This window comes from Pygocentrus nattereri, chromosome 22, assembly GCF_015220715.1.
Source record: "Pygocentrus nattereri isolate fPygNat1 chromosome 22, fPygNat1.pri, whole genome shotgun sequence".
Lineage (NCBI taxonomy): Eukaryota > Metazoa > Chordata > Actinopteri > Characiformes > Serrasalmidae > Pygocentrus > Pygocentrus nattereri.
Genome location: NC_051232.1, coordinates 7,685,546 through 7,701,765, shown reverse-complemented (window position 1 = coordinate 7,701,765; position 16,220 = coordinate 7,685,546). Strand labels below are relative to the sequence as shown.

At 43.1% G+C, this 16,220-nt stretch overlaps 1 protein-coding gene across 1 annotated transcript; it reads right to left on the bottom strand.

Moving 5' to 3' along the window:
• Positions 1-9,259: 9,259 nt before the first annotated feature.
• helt (helt bHLH transcription factor) lies at positions 9,260-15,823 on the bottom strand. The gene is made up of 4 exons (XM_017681752.2): positions 15,618-15,823; positions 14,918-15,022; positions 13,922-14,021; positions 9,260-9,847 (listed from the first exon to the last, which is right to left on the bottom strand). The coding sequence occupies exons 1-4, from the start codon at positions 15,819-15,821 to the stop codon at positions 9,315-9,317; spliced, it is 942 nt and encodes a 313-aa protein (XP_017537241.2). The 5' UTR covers positions 15,822-15,823; the 3' UTR covers positions 9,260-9,314.
• Positions 15,824-16,220: the final 397 nt, after the last annotated feature.

Genomic DNA, 16,220 nt, shown 5'->3' with positions numbered 1-16,220 from the left:
AAAAGAGTCCAGGTGCTAAACTGATATAACCACTTATATCATTTAAATATATATAAAATGAAAAATACAACAAAGGAGACCCCGAACCAATGAGCAGCTGAAATCCTGTATCAAACAAGAATGGGAAAATAGTTCACTTTCAAAACTACAGCAGCGTCTCCTCAGTTCCCAACACAGAGTGCTGTTAAAGGAAGAGGTGATGAAAAACAGCGGTAAACCGGCCCCCGGACCAACTTTTTTGGAACATGTTGTTGGCATCAAATTCAAAATGGGCAGATATTTTTCAAAAAAACAATACATTTTATTCATTTTCAACATTTGATATGTTGTCTTTGTAGTATATTCAATCAAATATTGGGTTTAAATTACTTCCACATCATTGCATTTTGTTTTTATTTACATTTTGCACGGCGTCCCAACTTTCTGGAAAATGGGGTTGCATTAAATGACCAAGGATTGAAAACTAGTAAAAACCAATGAAGGATTTGTATTATACTGTACCTTTTGAGGGTTACGAGCTTTCATATCACTGCTGTCGGAAGAAAACCTCGTATCTCAGTTGTTGTCGTTTTTCAGTTTTGGACAATTTGAAAAAGTCTTGTTCTTTACATTGTGTGGAAATGTCATGATGACTGGACCAAAAGAAACGGCCCAGAACGACTTGGAAAGATGCCTGGTTCCATTGACTTACATTAAAAGTAAAGTATGTTTTTTCTTTCTCCTGTAAAGTTACCATTTTGGAGATACGAGGATTTCTTCCCACAGCAGCGATATATTGGTTGGCCTTTTGTCTTTGCTGGACCGTTAAATAGGATATTAACAGGCATTTTGGGGTTAGTACATTAGGGCTTGAGGCCAAAATCAATCCGTTTGACTTTATTTGTATGATTTCTCACAGGGTATCTCCACCAATGAACTTTGAATGCCATAGATCACACTGACCGTGACGGAGGACACTGTAGCGAGGAGCAAGAAAAAGCAATGAGGTGAACTCTTTTCTGGGCAGGTTAGTGAGACAAAATCAACAGTGTAGGCAACTAATTAGAGTAGATCCAGTACAAGTACCTAGTAACAAGTTAGTAGTTATATCAACACTGTTTGCTTGAGAACATCTTGATCCAGTTATCATGCTGAGGTCTTGAGAAAAGTTCGGATTGTTTTCAACCATGGCTTAAATTGCTGGTTTTAATTTCTGTGATATTTTTGTCTCGCTTACATATATTTAATTTAATAAAACCAGGAGGAAGTGTTTCAGTCAGTAATGGACAGTCAACTCCATAATTCTTGCAACGCTTGGTATAGATGGGTAAAAAATGTAATGAGAAAGTGTCTGTGGTGAATTATCTCAATCTCACGCTGAAAACATGAGAAAAATCAAAACTCTTTCTGAAATATTTTTTGTGAAATAAAAAAAAACTTGTAGAAAATGTAATTGAAGCACATTCCACAGTTCAGGAGATCATGGATGATTTCATGTTTCATTGCGCTCTTAAAAATAAAATGGTTCTTTAGAACCATGAGTTCTATATAGAGCCATTTCATGCTTAAATGGTTCTTTGCATGGTAAAATGGTTCTTCAGACTGATTAAGAATGTGCTGTATATGGTTCTATATTGAACCTTTTTGAAAAATTGTTCTATATAGCATGTAAAATGGTTCTGCTATTGTTACGATGTCAAGTACAGTAGAAGAATATAGAACCATATACAACACATTCTCCATCAATCTGAAGAATCATTTCACCGTGAAAAGGACCATTTAAGCATTTGTAGTAGTTATTGTTCTAAATAGAACCGTTCTTTTTACTAAAGAACTCTCGATGGATCTTTTTTAAGAGTGTTCTGTGTTAACAATTACTATTTCTAGCACATTCTGACAGGTTAGTATGTATGAAATACGATTTGCATGGTAGGTACTTTCCAACCATTTGTGAGTTGTTTTTAAGAGACCCTTATTAGCCCCACAACAGGGAAATTTCACCCACCTGTGCAACGAAACGCCACATAAACACTAGTGAACACACACACTCGGGGGCAGTGAGCTTGCCTGGAGTGGTGGGCAGCCCTATCCACAGTTGGGGGTTAGGTGTCTTGCTCAAGGGGCACTTCAGTCACATACTGTTGGCTCAGGGGATCAAACCGGCGACCTTCTGGTCACAGGGCTGGTTCCCTGACCTCCAGCCCATGACTGCCCCTATTTTATTGACTTTAATGGAATTTGTCCTCTCGTCCCTGAAAATCCATTTTTAATGGAACATTAAATCGAACTTAACGGAATCCATGAGTTTGAAAAGCAGTCATTTTTTGGTACCCAGGCCCAAACAGCAGATAAAGCTTCCTGAGAAGAATTCCATGCGTCTGTAGGCCGTATCAAACCGTGCAGAGCTCTACTGAAGTTTCCTCAGAGTACGTATCTCTTTTCTCAAGATGGCTGCTTCTTCCTTGGCTTCTCTCTATAGCAGTTTCAAGACATTTTACATGAGAAAGGACCGACTCCCCGGGCGCGTTTAGCAGGGCTCCATTAGTTATTATTCATAGAGCCTAGTGAAGCTAAAACGCTCTAATTTCTCTCAGCTTTTTTCCCCTCCGCTTGGCTCACTGTTCTCGGCTGGGATTTAAACCAATATTGGCTTGTTGGTCTTCTTTCACAGCGCCCGCCTTTCATGGCATTATGGGTTTTTTTCCATCTGCGTGCCCTCTTTATCGACCCCCAGCCCCCCCACCGCCCCCTTCCGTTCCTTGCTTTCTGCCGTTTGACAGACTGCCTGGCAGGCGGCCTCACATTATCAGTCCAATCGTCCGTTTATCGATCCATTTGCTGCTTCTGTTGACGAACACCTGTGCGTCATTCCTAAGCGTGCTCAAAGGTCTTCAGACTCCAAGATCTGGAGGAACCCTCAAGGACTCTCCCTTCTGTAGTCATCTCCCCAGTGGATGTGTTTCCACACAAACTGTTTGAACCATCGGTTCCAACTGTTGGATTCCGGCGCCTCGTTTTCAATCTCAGTTCAGTCACTTTACTCAGCAGCTTTGATTTCATACGCCTGATTATTTTCCTTTAGAGCCACTCAGGGATGAAGCCCAAGGAACCCAAGGTTGTCTCCCTTTCACCCATGCCTCAATAGGACAACCCACGCCCCTCCACCATCCACCAGAATCACTTCTTAACCCTCTCTTTCTCTTTCTCAGTGTATTCTTGGTTCTCTCTACTGAGTCTAATGAAATACTGCAAACTGGACGGCCGTTTCTGTGGTGTTAATTCTTGGATGAAGACCAAGCAGGAAAATTTTAAAAAGAAAGCCAAAGCATCGTTTCTTTTAAGGTCGTCTGTTTACGCTAAGTGAAAATATGGTGTGTAAACCAAACACAACTCCAGCTTGTAAATCATGTGTCTATAGCAGACCAAAACACATTTTTACCACAATCTTCATCCCTTCCATGAACAAAAATGAGGCAGCACTGGGGAAAGCTGTGTTCAAGGGAGAGTTGGAGAGTGAGCTTAGAACATAAGTGCGTGTAGTTTCCGATTCACTCTCCAAAAGCATTCAATAAACAACACGTAAAAATATCAATCCAACAGTAGCTAAAGTGACGGTAACGGTAAAGGCGAAACGTTATCTGCTTATAACAATAGCACAACCCTTGGTGCCATAAAGAGCCCTGTTCTAAAAGAACCAATGACAACACATTGTCCATCAATCTGAAGAACCATTTCACTACGCAAAGAACCATTTAGTCATGCAAAAGGTTCATTGAGTGTTCACGACAATAACAACTATACTCTGTTTTCTATGGTTCTGTATTGTCTTTACTAAAGAACCTTTGAAGAACCAACTTTTTTAAGAGCACAGGATAATAGAGTGATGCTGGATGGTGTAGTTCATGTTTCAGACATTGGAGTTTGATTCCTGATCTGGGATAAAAATGGAATTTGCACAATAATTTCAAGTTGGTTTGGCATTTCAGTTTGGCAGTTAATGCCTTTGTCCTTTATTATTGTCTTAAGAAATGCAGTTGCTCCTTCAGATCAACTCAAACTGTTGCAAATAAACTAAAAATGTATTTTTAATAGTTATATTAGAGGCTGGTGGGTACGAATGACCTTGAGCACAGCTTGGAAGAAAAGTGGAAGAGTCATTTTATTGCTGTAATGTGGGCTAAAACTACTGAAATAGTATCCAAAAAGTGTAAAACGGCATGATTTAGGTGTAAATAACACATGTAGTGTCACCCCTATCACCCTCATGCACACACCTTCTCCGGCTCCCTTCCGTCAGGAGCGTTTGGTGAGCTAATACGAGCGAGACGGAGGGAGGAGATGGGTGTAGCAAAGCCCTTTTTCTGTCCTCCCATTGTGCCGGCCTGAGAGGGTTTCACTCCATCCAGTTAGAAAGAAAAAAGGCAGAGCCACCAACATCTCAGAAACAATCAGCGTCACGGCTGACTGCAACTTGGTAAAATTATATGCAAATGTCCCCAAAGTTTCGGGGGGGCTTTCTCCGGCCCTTCATTTCCACCCTGGTGGCCAACTCCTCTTGGCTTTTCCACCTCTAATCCTGACCACAGTGGAGAATAGGCGGCCTCATTTGCCTAAATACGTCTATAAAGGAAGCAGAACTTATCCAAACTTATCCAAACTATAGGGTCATAATGCGCTGAGCAGCGCTGCGATTTCATTGCACACCCAGTGAAAAATAATATCCATCAGTCCACCAGAAAGATTCCTTATCAAATGGAGCCGGATGATTCTGAATGAAGTGGGGGGTGTTAACTTGTTTAACTTGGCTGGCGGGTGTTGGTGAAGGAAGACACTAAAGCAAGCGTCATCTCACTCTCTCCTCATGTTAAACACACTTCCCCCAGCCACCGGTCAGTGTTGACCAATTCGTTTTGTTATTTGCGTTATATGTAAATATAGGTGGAAAAGACTGTCATAGGAGGAGGGGCTGCTTACATTGTGTTCGACTGAATCCCCTGGGAAAGAAGCTTATTGTCAATCAAGGAGTCTTAGACCAGCTAACCAAGCTCCAGCTTCCTGTGGTCAGTTTGAGCCAGAAGGGTGGATAGGATGACTCGGCAGTCCAGAGAGGACCATGAGGTACTTTTTTGAGTTTTCTGGACTGTTATCTTGAGATCATGACTTTGTTGTCTTGTGATGTCACGATAACCAAAGTTGTTTTCTCAAGTTCAGGACTCTGAGATCACAAGACCAATAAGTTGTGATCTTTAAAAAAAAAAAAAACTTTTGTTATCTTGTGATCACAAGAAAAATGAGTTGCGATCTATAGAGCACAACTTTATCTTGAGATCACAAGAAAAATAAGTTGCAGTTGTTATCAAGATCACAAGACTAATAAATTGATATCATCAAAACAACTTCTATCTCAGAGCTGACAAGAAAAATAAGTTGTGATCTTGTGATATCAAGAACACAACTTTTTGTGACGTTGAGATCATAATACAAATAAATTGTGATATTGAGAAAACAGCTTTTGTCTTGAGATGACAAGAGAAACGCGTTATCTTGAGATCACAAGACAAATAAATGGTGATGTTGAGGAAACATTTGTCATCTTGAGATCACACAGCATTTATGATATTGAGAAAACAACTTGAGATTCCAAGACAATTAAGTTGTTATCTCAAGATAACAGTCCAGAAAGTTATAACTACCTCATGGCTTTTCTAGACTTCCAAGTCTGCTGGGTGAAAGTTTTCATTGCTGTTAATGTGGGTCTAAATAATGGCTGTCGTTTAGTTGAGAAATCTAAAAGCTACACTGACCCCCAAAAGTATTTGGACATTTGTGCTACAATTGAAAATGTATTATTTACCTTGTTTAGAAACAAAATGTCAAAGCAAGAAAGAGGCTTCTTTTTTTCAACTGACCATCCAAGACGGTCATTTTCCAGACTGTATTTAGTATTGATTCTGAAGGCGGTGAATGAGATCCAGGTCTGAATTTCTTTGCCGATTTCTGAAAGTCTTTCTGCTCTTCCCAGTCCATGCTCATCAAAACCATTGTAAGAAGGACGGCTCTAGACTTCGACAGAACATAATGCAGCAGGTTGAGATGTTGCACTACAGAACCGTCCATATAGCAAACAAAAATGGTTCATCAATGGTTTAGTAAAGGCAATGGTTCTACTTGGAACCATGAGTTCTGTGTAGAACCTTTTCATGCTTAAATGATTCTTTGTCTGGTGAAATAGTTCTTCAGACTGATGGATAATATGTGCGGTATGGTTCTATAATGCGCCAAAAAGGGTTCGGTGATTGTTACAATGTCATCTTGTAACAACAGAAGAACCCGTTTTGGTGCTATAGTGAACCATTTTCATAACGCTTCTATATAGAACCACAAAAAGCACATTCTCCATCAGTCTGAAGAACGATTTTACCAGACAAAAGAACCATTTAAGCATGAAAATGTTCTATATTGTCTTTACTAAAGAACGTTTGAAGAACCATCTCTTTTAAGGGTGTAGTGTTCGATGTGAGTAGATAATTAGGTGGGCAATATGACAATATATTACCTTTATTGCAAGAAATGGTCAGGGATACGCAATATCTAGAACCCTGACCAGTTGCTATCTTCATAAAAAATGGATTTAGTCTGTTTATAGACAGACTGAACAACCACTAAAGTGTCCCTTTTTACTGTTTTTTAAAAGATGTTCGTTGTTTCTTCTGTTCTTTCTTCATGTTGAATAAAATGTATAATGTATAAATATAACAACTTTTACCTGATTTTTTAACCATTTTTGTCATTTCTATTATTTTATTATTTATTTGTTATTTTTATTCATATTCTTATTCTTATTTTAATTATTGTTTTATTAATATTTGTCATTTTAATAAATTTGATTTGATTTGATTAACCTTTACATCTTATGTATGTTTTAATTTCTGTTTTATTTTTTTTATTATATTTTTATGTATTTTTATTATTAATGTTTCACTTTTTATACCTACCTGATCTGAGTCTTCATTTCTTAATTTTATTTTTATGATTTGATATGTTCTTACACATTATCAATCCCTTAATATGTATTAACTCGGCAACATTGTAAATGAGGGGGGATTGATTGATTGATAATATATAACTGTGCCACCTCCAATTATTGCAATGTAAAACAAATGATACTAATTTGTTAAAAGTACTAATACAAATCAAATAAGAGTTAGTCTTTAATGCATAATCCGTAGCTCAATCTGAGGTACGTTCAGTGTTTAATGTCTCGAAATAGACGTCAATTGTTTGGCTTCATATTTAATGACTTTGCCTAATTTAATGGGGCGACTGGGTGAACATAAAATTAACATGATGTGTTTTCAGTGTCCTGTGCACACTTTGTACTCATTCTGGGGGTCAGTTAGAGGCCAGGCTGTTTCAGCTGAATAAAAGAGAAGAAATATTAACATTTTACACACATTTGTTTTGGCTGTTTTAGATGATGCTGAGGTTAATATGCATTTTTATAATCTTCAGAAGTCTAAGACTACGTTCACACTACCAGGCTGAAGTGGTACAAATCTGATTTTCTGCCCTAATGTGACTCAGATCTGAAGTTTTTAGGCTACGTCCACATTACCAGATTGAAGTGGTAGAAATCCGATTTTCTGCCCTAATGTGACTCAGATGTGATGTTTTTAGGCTACATCCACATTACCAGGCTGAAGTGGTACTAATCTGATTTTCTGCCCTAATGTGATCTGCTAGAATGTGGGCCTAGATCGGATGCGTATCCGATTCGTGGCTGTGTGACCTTAATGTGACCCTCAGATCGGAATTCATTTTTTTTTTTCCCCCCACTGCTCACCATCATTCAGCGTTACCATGGCAACAGCACCAAACAGATGTTAAAGCCTGTAAACGGTGGAAAAGCAGCTCATCTCACCTTTTTCTCCTTCGTCTGGCTCTAATAACGAAGCTGAGAGCTGATCAGAGTTAATGATCTTCTCAGCGAAGCTCGTTCTGCTCGTTAGTTTGTGCTGATGATGCAGTGATTCAGTCACGTGACGTCGCTGAGTAGGAGGAGCTCATGAGGGTCATTTCAGGAGCCGGTTCATCACATTAATGACTGATTTGAGTCACTGACCTAAACAAGTGTGAACCATCAAGTCAGAGGTCAGATTTGAGCAATGAGGCTTGTAATATGAACGTAGCTTAACATCACCTCACCTGCAGTAGTGGGAGAACCACTGATGGGGGGGCAGCACTCCCACCAGAACTTTCCTGGAGGTTTGATTTGCTGTTCAATTTGACCCCAATGATAAAAGATGTGAGTAAATTTGAGGATAAGTGGAGGATTGAAGTGGTAAAGTTACTTAGTAAAGTCACCTGATTTCGAGTTAAAGTGTGGTGCCTGTGGATGCCTTTATCCCAACTGGTTACCAGCAACACTGAAATGTTCAGATGACGACAGATCTGTGGGTCTTTCCACAGAAACGTCCGTTTTTGTGTCCCTGGCATTTACAGATATATTACACTTAAAAAACAAGTTCAAGTTATTACATTTTTTAAAACAAAAGTCTTATTTTAAAAATTACATTTTTTTGAGCCTCAATTTAGCAACCCTGGTTTATAAATCAATCATCTAGAATTCTAATCACCACAGAAGACCTCGTCCCCACAGTCATGTGTGAAGGCTGAGGACATATTTTGAGGTAAAAAACATGTTTTTCTGCAATTTAACTGCAATAATCTACACATGACTATGGAATATATAGATTAAATGGGATAAAACAAATAAATATAAAATGTATAACGAAAGTCCCCCAGGAGTCGTGTCACTGGTGTCACCGCTTAACTAAAAATCTCTTATTTTGAAATAAAAGTCACACTGATGACGTCACTCGACCTCCTTTGACCTGTTTTCTGAGGATCTATGGAGAAAAGCTCATGGTGAGTCCACTGTGTCTCACTTCTCAGAGATTTTCTCACTCAGCTCATGATCTCATATGAAGCTTTCAGCTGACGTCACTGGTGTTACCGACTTTATTCTGAGGTCACTGTGAAAAAATAGAAACACAAATTGATTAAATTCCATATTTTAGTGGATGTTCCCTGATTGACGGCGTGTAGTTTGAAGCTCTGTCTCTGGTGTTTCCTTCATTATGTGGAGCACCGATGACGGTCAGTGACGCCAGTGACTCCTGTGGACGTTTCTGAGAATGACCCCTGTCTTTCAATCCCCTCCTCTGCAGTTCTGGTCAACACCACAAGGATTTACAAACAAAGTGTTTATTGCATTTAATAATCTAGACCAACGTCAGAAATATAAATTAAACAGGAAAAAAAACAGAACGTGTCTACAGAGCGGCGTGAGGCGGCGCGTGCAGGCCGAGCGCGCTCGCGTGCGCGTGCCCAATTAGGCTGAGGTAGTGATGCTCGAGTCCCTGCGCGGGGGCGAAGTAGCCCGCGTGCTGCTGTTGCTGCTGCTGCTGTTGGTGATGCTGGTGTTGCTGCTGGTGCGGCTGCTCGTGCTGCGCGCTCGCTGGCAGAGGCACCGACGCGTAGGCGAGCGCGTGCGCGTGTCCGTGTCCGTGCCACGCGAAGTGTCCCGGTGAGCTCGGGTATTCGACGGGGCTCGCGCCGCTTTGGTACTCATGGCAAGGGTGGTGGAGGTGATGGTGGTGGTCCGCGCGCTCCGGCGAGGAGACGCTCGCGAGCGCACCGAACACGGGCTCGGAGAGCACGCGCGACTGCAGGAAGGCGAGCACGCGCGCGTACTTGGCGTCTTTGGTCTCCGCGCGCTCCACCGTGGTGAGGTAGTGCACCAGGTTCTTCATGCACTCGCGGTAGCCGTAGTGGAAGTAGCTGGCGAACTCCGCGAGCAGCTCACCTGCGGAGGGAGCACGCGAGAGGTTAGGGACGCGGTCACTGGCGTTGCTTACAGGTTGTGTTCATGTAACAGAGAAACATAACAGGAGTGCCTCTCTTTTAGTTTTAGGCCCCTTGCTCTATTCTTAGTGTCTCTCTTTTAGTTTTGGGCCCCTCACTCTCTTCTGAATGTCTCTTTTAGTTTTGGGCCCCTTGCTATCTTCTTAGTTTCTCTCTTTTAGTTTTGGGCCCCTCGCTCTCTTCTGAGGGTCTCTCTTTTAGTTTTAGGCCCCTCGCTCTCTTCTGAGGGTCTCTCTTTTAGTTTTAGGCCCCTTGCTCTCTTCTGAGGGTCTCTCTTTTAGTTTTTGGCCTCTCACTCTCTTCTGAGGGTCTCTCTTTTAGTTTTAGCCCCTCGCTCTCTTCTGAGTGCCTCTCTTTTAGTTTTGGGCCCCTTGCTCTCTTCTGATGGTCTCTCTTTTAGTTTTAGGCCCCTCGCTCTCTTCTGAGAGCCTCTCTTTTAGTTTTGGGCCTCTTGCTCTCTTCTGAGTGTCTCTCTTTTAGTTTTAGGCCCCTCGCTCTCTTCTGAGAGTCTCTTTTTGTTTTAGGCCCCTCGCTCTCTTCTAAGTGTCTCTTTTAGTTTTAGGACCCTTGCTCTCTTCTGAATGTCTCTTTTAGTTTTAGGCCCCTTGCTCTCTTCTGAGTCTCTCTTTTTGTTTTAGGCCCCTCGCTCTCTTCTGAATGTCTCTTTTAGTTTTAGGCCCCTTGCTCTCTTCTGAGTGTCTCTCTTTTAGTTTTAGGCCCCTCGCTCTCTTCTGAGTGTCTCTCTTGTTGTTTTAGGCCCCTCGCTCTCTTCTGAGAGTCTCTCTTTTAGGTTTAGGCCCCTCACTCTCTTTTGAGTATCTCTTTGTTTTGGGCCCCTCGCTCTCTTCTGATTGTCTTTCTTTTAGTTTTAGGCCCCTCGCTCTCTTCTGAGAGTGTCTCTTTTAGTTTTGGGCCCCTCGTTCTCTTCTGAGTGTCTCTCTTTTAGTTTTGGGCCTCTCGCTCTCTTCTGAGTGTCTCTCTTTTTGTTTTAGGTCCCTCGTTCTCTTCTGAGTGTCTCTCTTTTAGTTTTAGGCCCCTCGTTCTCTTCTGAGTGCCTCTCTTTTAGTTTTGGGCCCCTCGTTCTTTTCTGAGTGTCTCTCTTTTAGTTTTGGGCCCCTCGCTCTCTTCTGAGTGCCTCTCTTTTAGTTTTAGGCCCCTCGTCCTTTTCTGAGTGTCTCTCTTTTAGTTTTGGGCCCCTCGCTCTCTTCTGAGTGTCTCTCTTTTTGTTTTAGGCCCCTCGTTCTCTTCTGAGTGCCTCTCTTTTAGTTTTGGGCCCCTCGCTCTCTTCTGAGTGTCTCTCTTTTTGTTTTAGGCCCCTTGTTCTCTTATGAGTGTCTCTCTTTTTGTTTTAGGCCCCTCGTTCTCTTATGAGTGTCTCTCTTTTTGTTTTGGGTCCCTCGCTCTCTTCTGAGTGTCTGTCTTTTAGTTTTGGGCCCCTGCTCTCTTCTGAGTGTCTCTCTTTTAGTTTTAGGCCCTTCGCTCTCTTCTGAGTGTCTTTCATTTAGTTTTAGGCCCCTAGCTCTCTTCTGAGTGTCTTTCTTGTTGTTTTGGGCCCCTCGCTCTCTTCTGAGAGTCTCTCTTTTAGGTTTAGGCCCCTCACTCTCTTTTGAGTATCTCTTTGTTTTGGGCGCCTCGCTCTCTTTTGATTGTCTTTCTTTTAGTTTTAGGCCCCTCGCTCTCTTCTGAGAGTCTCTCTTTTAGTTTTGGGCCCCTCGTTCTCTTCTGAGTGTCACTCTTTTAGTTTTGGGCCCCTCGCTCTCTTCTGAGTGTCTCTTTTTGTTTTAGGTCCCTTGTTCTCTTCTGAGTGCCTCTCTTTTAGTTTTGGGCCCCTCGCTCTCTTCTGAGTGTCTCTCTTTTTGTTTTAGGCCCCTTGTTCTCTTATGAGTGTCTCTTTTTTTGTTTTAGGCCCCTCATTCTCTTATGAGTGTCTCTCTTTTTGTTTTAGGTCCCTCGCTCTCTTCTGAGTATGTCTCTTTTAGTTTTAGGCCCCTTGCTCTCTTCTGAGTGTCTCTCTTTTAGTTTTAGGCCCCTCTCTTCTGAGTGTCTCTCTTGTTGGTTTAGGCCCCTCACTCTCTTTTGAGTCTCTCTCTTGTTATTTTAGGCCCCTCGCTCTCTTCTGAGTGTCTCTCTTTTAGTTTTAGGCACCTGACTCTCTTCTGAGTGTCTCTCTTTTTGTTTTGGGTCCCTCGCTCTCTTCTTAGTGTCTCTCTTTTTGTTTTGGGTCCCTCGCTCTCTTCTTAGTGTCTCTCTTTCATTTTTTGGCTCCTTGTTCTCTTCTGAGGGTCTCTCTTGTTGTTTTAGGCCCCTCGCTCTCTTCTGAGAGTCTCTCTTTTAGGTTTAGGCCCCTCACTCTCTTTTGAGTAACTCTTTGTTTTGGGCCCCTCGCTCTCTTCTGATTGTCTTTCTTTTAGTTTTAGGCCCCTCGCTCTCTTCTGAGAGTCTCTCTTTTAGTTTTGGGCCCCTCGTTCTCTTCTGAGGGTCTCTCTTTTAGTTTTGGGCCCCTTGCTCTCTTCTGAGTGTCTCTCTTTTAGTTTTAGGCCCTTCGCTCTCTTCTGAGTGTCTTTCATTTAGTTTTAGGCCCCTAGCTCTCTTCTGAGTGTCTCTCTTGATGTTTTGGGCCCCTCGCTCTCTTCTGAGAGTCTCTTTTAGGTTTAGGCCCCTCACTCTCTTTTGAGTATCTCTTTGTTTTGGGCCCCTCGCTCTCTTTTGATTGTCTTTCTTTTAGTTTTAGGCCCCTCGCTCTCTTCTGAGAGTCTCTCTTTTAGTTTTGGGCCCCTCGCTCTCTTCTGAGTGTCTCTCTTTTTGTTTTAGGTCCCTTGTTCTCTTCTGAGTGCCTCTCTTTTAGTTTTGGGCCCCTCGCTCTCTTCTGAGTGTCTCTCTTTTTGTTTTAGGCCCCTTGTTCTCTTATGAGTGTCTCTTTTTTTGTTTTAGGCCCCTCGTTCTCTTATGAGTGTCTCTCTTTTTGTTTTAGGTCCCTTGCTCTCTTCTGAGTATGTCTCTTTTTGTTTTAGGTCCCTTGCTCTCTTCTGAGTGTCTCTCTTTTAGTTTTAGGCCCCTCTCTTCTGAGTGTCTCTCTTGTTGTTTTAGGCCCCTCACTCTCTTTTGAGTCTCTCTCTTGTTATTTTAGGCCCCTCGCTCTCTTCTGAGTGTCTCTCTTTTAGTTTAAGCACCTGACTCTCTTCTGAGTGTCTCTCTTTTTGTTTTGGGTCCCTCGCTCTCTTCTTAGTGTCTCTCTTTTTGTTTTGGGTCCCTCGCTCTCTTCTTAGTGTCTCTCTTTCATTTTTTGGCTCCTTGTTCTCTTCTGAGGGTCTCTCTTGTTGTTTTAGGCCACTCACTCTCTTTTGAGTGCCTCTCTTTTAGTTTTAGGCCCCTCTGTCTCTTCTGAGTGTCTCTCTTGTTGTTTTAGGCCCCTCACTCTCTTTTGAGTGTCTCTTTTAGTTTTAGGCCCCTCTCTCTCTTCTGAGTGTCTCTCTTCTAGTTTTTGGCCCCTCACTCTCTTCTGAGTCTCTCTCTTGTTGTTTTAGGCCCCTCGCTCTCTTCTGAGTCTCTCTCTTGTTGTTTTAGGCCCCTCACTCTCTTCTGAGTGTCTCTTTTTTACTGTTGGGATGTCTTATTAGATGATACGCCCCATACTTTATTCTACAGGTCTTTCATTTTGGGGAGTTTTATAAGGTAATAAACAGTTTTTTTTGTATTTGGTCTTTTTTCTGAGCCAAACCAACGTATAAAATACAAAATGTATCAAAATATTTTTAACAAACAAAACATCACATTGAATATTGACCTGTATCTGAAATCCTGTGTATCCCGTAATGATTGTGTATCCCGGTCAGTTTAATACGCACAACCAGACGTCTTGTTGTTGCATGTATTAGTCTATAAACCCATCAATAACAATACTCTGACTCCTCCTTATATTTATATATGACTGTAGGTCGTCACATATAGGTTCACAACATTTTGAGAATGTAGAGTGTGGTCAGTGCAAAGCGCCTCCGTTCAGAGCCCGCGTTACCTTTCTCTCTGCCTCCGCGAGGGAAGTCCGCGGCGTGGAGCGCGCGCAGGTACTGCACGGTCATCTCCAAGATCTCCGCCTTCTCCAGCTTCCCGCAGTTCTGCACGAGCCCAAAACAGCCAAGCTTTGTTCACATACATGTACACATCTACCATCTGCTTGTCAACGTAGGCTAGAAAACAAGTGACGTAGCACTCTATTGCACGACGTTGCCACTAGGCAACAAACCCATTTTCCTCCCTTTACACTAACTTTCCACACATTTGAGGACAATGACAGGGTCAACAGTGAAGGGAAGAGTTCGAGTAAGTGACCGTGGTCATACCGTCTCTTAGTGGACGCGTTCAAACCTCTGTTTAACGGTCGGTTTTGTTAGAATTTGCAGAGGTGTGTTTGTTGCCTAGAAGCAACAGTGGAGTGGATTCAGCCAGTCACAAAGCCAGATCTCACCACTTCAGGCAACGCAGCTCTACATCCTTTCACTCGATGTTCAGGGCAACATAAACCAAAACGACCCCGATCATGTTATTATTTAAACATGTTTCTGATTTTAATCATCAGGTCCATTTTATCGAGTATGGAATCGAGTATGTTTTTAATTGCTCTGATCATGCGAGCAGTGGAGGGTTAATGGTTTGTTATATTCCGAGTTTAGGTTTAATCGACTGTAGTTGCTAAAAATAAAATAAAATAAAAATAGAAATAAATATCAAAGAGTTAAAGTACTGAACTCACAGAATTCTGCAGTGATGAATCACAGTTGTGTGTTTACCCGCCACGAATACTAATTAAATAAACAATCGACTTCTATGCTAAATAAATAAACACAAATAAATAAATAAACGCAGATATAAATGTACGGCTAAATAAACGAATACATGATTCAGATGTTGAGCTTCTGTTTGAAATATCATGCATGTCTTTTATCTCCCAGTAGTCAAACAGCGCTGCTCGCGCTCCCCCGGTCCCCTCAGCGCGCGCGGTCTGTGCACGCACCTGCTTGGCGAGAGCCATGGGCACGGTCTTGCCGAGCTCGTGCAGGCAGCGGTTGATGCGGTCTCTCCTCCGCTTCTCGATCACCTTGTGCGACACGGGCGTCCTCTGAGGAGAAAAAAGGGGGAAGAAGAAAAAAACAAACCCAGCGAGCTCGTTAGAAAGCGCGCGATGCATGGAGCGAGCGCGCGCGCCAGTCCCCCGCAGCGCGTGGGACGTGAGCGCGACGACAAAAGCAAAAGCGCCGGTCACCGTCACGAGATACCGTCACAGACCTGAGGGCGCGAGCCAAGTGGTACTGAGCGCCTGGGCGCGCGCAAGAAATCTTCAGACGCCACAGGCTTAAAAACACGGGGAGTCCGTAAGAACCACGTCGGGTTTCCTGAAGATTCTTTGGGGGAGCCAAAACTGGTTCTACTAAGGCAGCGGTGCTGGAGAACCTTCCACCTGCAGAGTTTAAGCCCCGCCCCTAATCTGACACACCTGGTCAGGTAACGAAGGCCCCCAGGAGCGCGTGAGCGTGTGTAGTGATCTCCAGGACCAGGACCTGTTCTATAGCGCCGCTCCGAGGAACGCTGCTCTCGCTCTTACACGGAACCCAAAAGTTCTCCGGAGAAGTCAACGGAAAGGTTCTTTAGGAAACCAAACGTGGTTCTCTTACACGGCGTCACTCCAGCGTGGATCTTGATCTCTGTGCACTTACCTTCCCGTCCTTCATCTTCTTTGATGTCATCGCTTGGTGCACGAGCGCAAGCCGAACGTTCATGTGCTCCGGGTCTCGTGATTGCGCGCGCGCTTTGCTCCTTACTAGACTGAAGCTGTCTGGTCCGAGTCCGGCCGTCTTATATATGAAGCGCGCGGAGGGTGTGTGTGAAAGGAATGAAGGGGGGGGGGGTCTCTCGTGCATCTTTCGTGGCCCCCTAAATTATTCCATAGGATTAAAGGCGATGATGCATGCGCGCGCTTAGGATCAGTTAAAGCAACAGTGGAAACCTGCAAGGGCGGAGGAGGTGGTGGTGGACGTGGGGGTGTTGGGGGGGGCGGGTGGCAAACCTGTTTTGTTAACCCACGTGGCCACACGTGATCGGACTGAGGAGATCCCGTTTTGCACGGGAACGACCTGAACCGGAGCGCGCGCGGCAAAGGCTCTCCAAACCTTTTCTCTGACTCTCTCTCTCTCTCTCTCTCTCTCTCTCTCACCTTCTATCCACGCTCGCGCCTCTAGCCATCACCCCCCACCCCCATAAGCAAAAGTGTCTGCGTTTTAAGACCCTGGAGTAACTTAGTAAAGCCCAATAATAGGGTG

Coding starts and splice junctions, on each gene's coding strand:
- helt (XM_017681752.2), bottom strand. CDS start 15,821: ATGCACGAGAGACCCCCCCCCCCTTCATTCCTTTCACACACACCCTCC. Junction 15,023..15,617: donor AGAAGATGAAGGACGGGAAG/GTAAGTGCACAG, acceptor TTTTCTCCTCAG/AGGACGCCCGTGTCGCACAA. Junction 14,022..14,917: donor CCATGGCTCTCGCCAAGCAG/GTGCGTGCACAG, acceptor GGGCTCGTGCAG/AACTGCGGGAAGCTGGAGAA.